The sequence below is a fragment of the Lotus japonicus genome, chromosome 4, assembly GCF_012489685.1.
Source record: "Lotus japonicus ecotype B-129 chromosome 4, LjGifu_v1.2".
Taxonomy (NCBI): Eukaryota; Viridiplantae; Streptophyta; class Magnoliopsida; order Fabales; family Fabaceae; genus Lotus; species Lotus japonicus.
This window is the reverse complement of record NC_080044.1, coordinates 79830196-79836195: the sequence shown is the minus strand read 5'-3', so window position 1 is coordinate 79836195 and position 6000 is coordinate 79830196. Positions and strand designations below refer to the sequence as shown.

At 41.1% G+C, this 6000-nt stretch overlaps 1 protein-coding gene across 1 annotated transcript; it reads right to left on the bottom strand.

Annotated features, from left to right (window-relative positions):
- Positions 1-501: 501 nt before the first annotated feature.
- On the bottom strand, positions 502-1242 carry LOC130713434 (uncharacterized mitochondrial protein AtMg00310-like). The gene has a single exon (XM_057563201.1). It carries the CDS (start codon positions 1240-1242, stop codon positions 502-504), a length of 741 nt encoding a protein of 246 aa, XP_057419184.1.
- Between the last annotated feature and the right edge of the window lie 4758 nt (positions 1243-6000).

Below are 6000 nucleotides of genomic sequence, written 5' to 3'. Positions count from 1 at the left end.
ATAACGGTTGTCTGGAAGTTGTTTCTCAAAGAAATATATCTCTTCACCAAGAGATGTTAGTATCTTTATATAAAGAGATGTTTGGGCAGAAAACTAGATAGAAAATATGCACGAAATTGGTCTTTATTTTGACCAATTTCTCTTCCATTTACTTTATGCTAAATCATCCTCCACTTCACTAATGCATGAGTGAAGTGTGGGAATCATACTTCTGTCAACTATTATCAAAGATACGTTTGGTGTGTTAGTGCAAACCACATCAAGGGATTCATAGTATCCTGAAGGGAATTCGCCGGTTTATCTCAATTGCATCCAATATACATTAATTGGTGGGGGCGAATTGAACCTAAAGGTTAGTGCTTAGGCACGCTTTAAATCTTCTAGTGCATCCGTCATCAATTTCATCAATCCAAGAGTTGCATGCATAAGATCCATTACCATGTTAAGTTCTAGATCTCCTCGAGGTTATGATAGAAGACGCCCTGCAGAGGTACCGGGCAGTCAAGCATCACCCCAAATTTTAATCTCCCTTCCATCACCAACTATCCACTTCAACCCCTCCTTCATCTCCTTATGTACCCCCCATACACTACGCCAAGAGTAACTTGGGTTGTGTCCCAAAGAAGCCTCCAGGATAGATGTCCTAGGGAAGTACCTAGCTTTCCACATGCGTGCTAGCAACGACTCAGGATTTGAAAGGATCCTCCAGTACTGCTTACCCAGAAGTGCTGTATTGAAGTCTTCTATATTCCGGAAGCCAAGTCCCCCTTGTGATTTGGGTTTGCACAAATTCCTCCAGCTATTCCAGTGGATTTTCCTTTCATTTTCCCGTTGGCCCCACCAAAATTTTGCACACATTGTCTCCATTTTCTGGCACACCCCTACTGGCAATCTGAAGCAACTCATAATATATGTAGGAATCGCTTGAGCAACTGATTTTAGCAGAACCTCCTTGCCCGCTCTAGATAAAGTTTGCTCCTTCCAACCTTTGAGCTTTTTCCACATCCTTTCCTGTACCCTTTCAAAGACTTGCTTCTTGGACTTTCCAATGATGGTAGGTAAACCCAGATATTTGTCATGAGTCGCAACAGCCTTAACACACATCCTCTCACGGATCATAACTTTCTGGTTATCTGGCACATTTTGGCTAAACATGACCTCTGACTTATCTAAGTTAACTAATTGTCCAGAAGCTCTTTCATAAGTCCTGATTGTATTCATCACACTCAAAGCTTCATCCATGGTGGCTCTTTAGAAGATTAGGCTATCATCAGCAAAGAAAAGATGGCTAATTTCAGGAGCCCCTCTAGCCACAGTCACCCCATGAATTCTCCTATTCTCCACTTGTTTTAAAATCAAACCTGAAAATGCCTCCACACAAAGAATGAATAAATAAGGAGAAAGTGGATCACCTTGTCGGAGTCCCCTTTGTGGCTTGAACCATTTGGAAGGCTCTCCATTTACCAAAATTCCATATGAAACGGTTGAGACACACCTCATTATGAGCTCTACGAAAGGTGGTGGGAATCTCAACTTGGACAACACCATCCGAAGAAAATCCCACTCCACTCTGTCATACGCCTTCGACATATCAAGCTTCAAGGCCATGAATCCCGTTTTCCCTCTTCTTCCTTTCATGTAGTGAAATACCTCAAATCCCGCCAAAGCATTATCTGTGATCTGACGACCTGGAACGAAAGCACTCTATTGCTCTCCCACCACCCCATCAAGAAAATTCTTCATTCTATTAGCAATGCATTTAGTCACCACCTTCATCAACACATTACAAAGACTTATGGGTCTCAACTCTTTAGGAGTTTCAGGATTTTTCACCTTTGGATTTAGGCAGATAAAGGTATGGTTTACCTCCGATGGGTCCCTTCCGTCATTAAGAATAGCTAAAACCAAGCTCGTAAAATCACCTCCTGTAATATGCCAGTACCGCTGAAAAAAACCAGCCGGAAATCCATCTGGGCCTGGGGATTTGGAAGGCTGCATCATAAATAGAGCCTGTTTTACTTCCTCTCCTGAAAAAGGCTTACTCAATTTGACCACCGCCTCCTCACTAAAAGATTGAGAGATGGTTGAGCATGCAAGAGAAATATCAGAGGGAGAGGAGGTGCTAAACAAGGATTCAAATTTTTTTTGCATCACCTGGGAAATAGCCTCCCCACCGTAAACCCAATTCCCATGCTCATCTTTGATCTTTTTTATCCTATTTACCTTCTGCCTCTGATTAGCTTTCCCATGGAAAAACTTAGTGTTTTTATCCCCATCTCTTAGCCACACAACCCTTGATCTTTGTCTCCAGTAAACCTCTTCTTGTTCGAGCAATTCTGCATACTGTTTTTCTAAAGCTTTCCTCCTCTCCACATTCACAGCAGTTTGCTCCCATCCTTGAGCCTTCTTTAATTTCTCACGCATTTCCTTCAACTGTTTTCCCAGTCTGCCGTTTACCGTTTCATAATTTTTTACGCACTCCTGAACTGCTTTAATCTTATCATTGCACTCCTGTCCCCCTCCCCTCCATGCCCAAGATAAGTGTTCTTCCAGCTCAGCGTCGTTGTACAAATGCTCGTTCATTCGAAAGATTATGTTCCATTTCCTCTTTTTATTCTCTGCTCGAGTGCGGTGGATTGAGATGATCAAAGGAGTGTGATCAGACAAGAACTGGATACCACGTTGTACCATCACTCCTTCCCACCGACACAAGAAACCCTCATTAGCAAAACATCTATCCAATCTTGCTTGGATATTATGTTCGTATGTTCTGCCATTTGTCCAAGTAAAAGGAATTCCCTCAAAGCCCACAACTATTAGAGAGCAATCTAAAACGCATTGTCTGAAATGCTCTAGTTGGGAAAAAGATCTTTGCACACCCCCTCGCTTTTCCTTGTTGGATAGGATGGCGTTGAAGTCACCAACACACAACCAACCCATATGTTGCACTTCCTGTTTAATGGCTCTCAATAAATCCCAGGACCCCTCACGATGTCTCTCTTCAGGGTGTCCATAGAAACCCACCACCGCCACATCCTCTTCCCCTGCTTGCTTCCATCTCATGCAAATATGATACTGTGACCAAGACATCAACTCCAGTTCTGTTCCTGCCCTCCATATCATGGCTAAACCACCCGCTCTACCTTGCGACCCAACACAATCCTTCACCAACATATTCTCCAAACCGATTCTCTTACGAATTTTTTCCATTTCCACAGTCCTCCTCTTCGTTTCAATAAGGAAGACAATGTCAGGAGCTTCTTCTTGGACGAGCTTTGTTAGAGCTCGCACTGCCGGTAGGTTCCCAAGCCCCCGACAGTTTCAGCTTAGTAGTTTCATTGTGTCCGACAATGCTGGCCCTCCAGCATCGCCGATGGTTCAAGGTAAAAAGGATGGGCAAGCTTTTGTTGCTTCCCCAATCCTTGTGTGTCATCTTCCTCTAGTTGTGTACTCCCTCCATCACTTTTTCTCTTCTGCACTGCTACCTCCTTACCTTCCGACTCATCCCCTTTCGCCAAGCCCCGAGCACGCCTATGCCATTTACTTCCACCTGTCTTTGCATGGCCCGGATTATTGGGAGAGGAGCTATGTCCCTGCACGGATCCATTTCCTGAAATTCCCCCATCTGTAACTTTCAGGGATTTAGTGTCCTTGTCGGGATCTACCACCACCTTTTCAGGAAGTCCTTTAATGAACAATGGTTTGTCCGCCACCATGTCTTTGTTGATTGTCCCCGTATCTTCACCTTTTGTCTCTTGGGAACCTTGATTACTATGCTGCACATGGTCCAACTGTAAAGCCTCGGGAATGGGGAGAGAAAAGTCCCCAACACCTGCTCCCAATGATTGGAGAGAGACCCCTTTCTCATTATGAACGTCCTTTTCAACAACACTTTCTCTTATCTCCTTCCTGGTGTCACACCCACTAGCACTAGCATGGTTTCTTCTCCCCATAGAGAGACGTTCAAACCTCTTTAGTAATTCCGGATCAAGGACCCTTTTCACATCCCCTTTATGTGTAGAATTGCTGGAGGAGACCTGGCTCTTGCTCACCACCGCTAGTCTTCGACCAGTCACCTGAGCTCTCAAACTAGAGCTAAGCAACTTGGATTTACCATATTGAAAATCACACCCTACGTTCAAAAAAAAAATCACACCCTTCTTAATTAGGTTATTTAAATTTTCAAAACTTACTGTGGGAATAATAACATATCTTTTGCACATGCAAACGGGCCTATTCCTTCAGTCACACATCTTAGGCCCAAGAGAGCAACATATTTGAATGATTTCACTGATTACTACTGAAGGAGAATTTTTTTGCTTTAAATAATACAAGAAAATGTATTTCCTCTTTTATTATTGTGAATTGGGCCACTTAGATATGTTGGACCTTCCTAAAAGGCCCAGACTGTTGTGAACCCATATAATGTAAGGAAATATGCTGACAAGGATTATCTAATGAATATTGAAAAATTTCTCCCTTATCTTCTCTCTCACTCTCTCTCTTTCATTTACTCGTTAGTTGATATCCCTCTGCTAGAGTTTTTCATCGAGTAAACAACCATTTTGGTACGAACGGGATGGACAGCAACACATTTACTCATTTAGGGATGAAAAACTACCATTTTCAAAGTATGAGGACCACTCCGTCATAAGTGAACACAGTCAGGGACCAAAGTGGCTGTTTTTCATTGTTGCAACAGTTTCCTTCCTTAATTCTGCAATAGTTTCCTCCCAGAACTTACCATTGCTTCTGCAATGTGATGTGAAAATTTGGAGAAGCAAGAGTTTCAATGCAACTAAAGTGTGTACTGTACAGATCTGCGAGGTACCATGTGCAAGAGTTGCAATGAAGTTTCGTGTTGGGCTATTGCTGCCAAGAGGTACATAGATTCAGGCACCCGGATCTTAGATGTTAAATGAGTAGTATGATACCTGAAATTATTCCTCTTTCTATTTACATTTGCAGCAAACTAAAGTTCTATAAATCATTTGTTTGTTATAGGATCTTAATTATTAACAACTTCACCATGAAGGCTGAAGGTTGATTTACCATGAGGTTCGATCTCTCATGTCCTACCTATTTAAAAATGTTGTCTTCTTCTAAGTTCTAGCTGTTTAAAGCTCTATTTAATGATACATAAGGCTGTTCACATTGCTTGATGCTGCTTTGGAAATTTTATTTAGGTTCTTGGAAACAAGTATCTTAGAAAATTGCTTGAAATGATTGATGCCATTGCCGGTTACTGAATATCTATTTTTTTTAACATGTTCATCTTTTAGTGGGTTAGAGTTTTCCATTTTATACTCTTCCCCCCCCATCCTAATGGCCACTGCATCATAGTGAGTTTCCAGAATTTCTGGGAGGTACCTGCACTTGTGACTTTAGATAAAGTGCAGGTACCCGGAAAGATCCTGAAATATTGATCACAAGAGAGTGCTCCTAAAAGTATTTTTAGGATCAAGTGAGTGGAAGAGCTTTGATCACAAGTTTTTGTGAATAGTTGTATGAAAAGATTTCCTCTTATTGGAATTAACTTTAAAAAGTAATGTCATAACTAACATTAATTTATTGGATTTGCTTGCATGGATACTGTTTCCTTTTCTTTATTTCCTTGCAGATTGGACATAGGTGTTAATGTGTTATAATTCATGACCCTATTTTACTCTCTTTTACATTTTAGCATCTTTGTATAACAAAACATCATTCTGAGTTGTGTGTGCTAAACTCTAAATTTGGTGAAATTGGTTATGTGTTGGTTGCAAGTGCTTTTAAAGTTTATCTTGATCTTCTCAAAAGCTATTGTTTGATGTTATAATGCTGCTAGAGCTGATATTTTAGGGTGTTTTATGGTTTTTTAGGTATTGTTTTGGTTTAGTTGGGATTGTGTCTCTTTGGAAGCATTAATAGGTTGGGGTGTCTAGATATTGCACTTAGTTGTTTTTAACAAAAAGGATCTTGAATACCGTATGAACAATTTTTCTTTTGAAACAGTCTTGG

Bases quoted from the DNA above. Each gene is read 5' to 3' on its own strand.
- LOC130713434 (XM_057563201.1), bottom strand. From the start codon at position 1,242: ATGGATGAAGCTTTGAGTGTGATGAATACAATCAGGACTTATGAAAGA.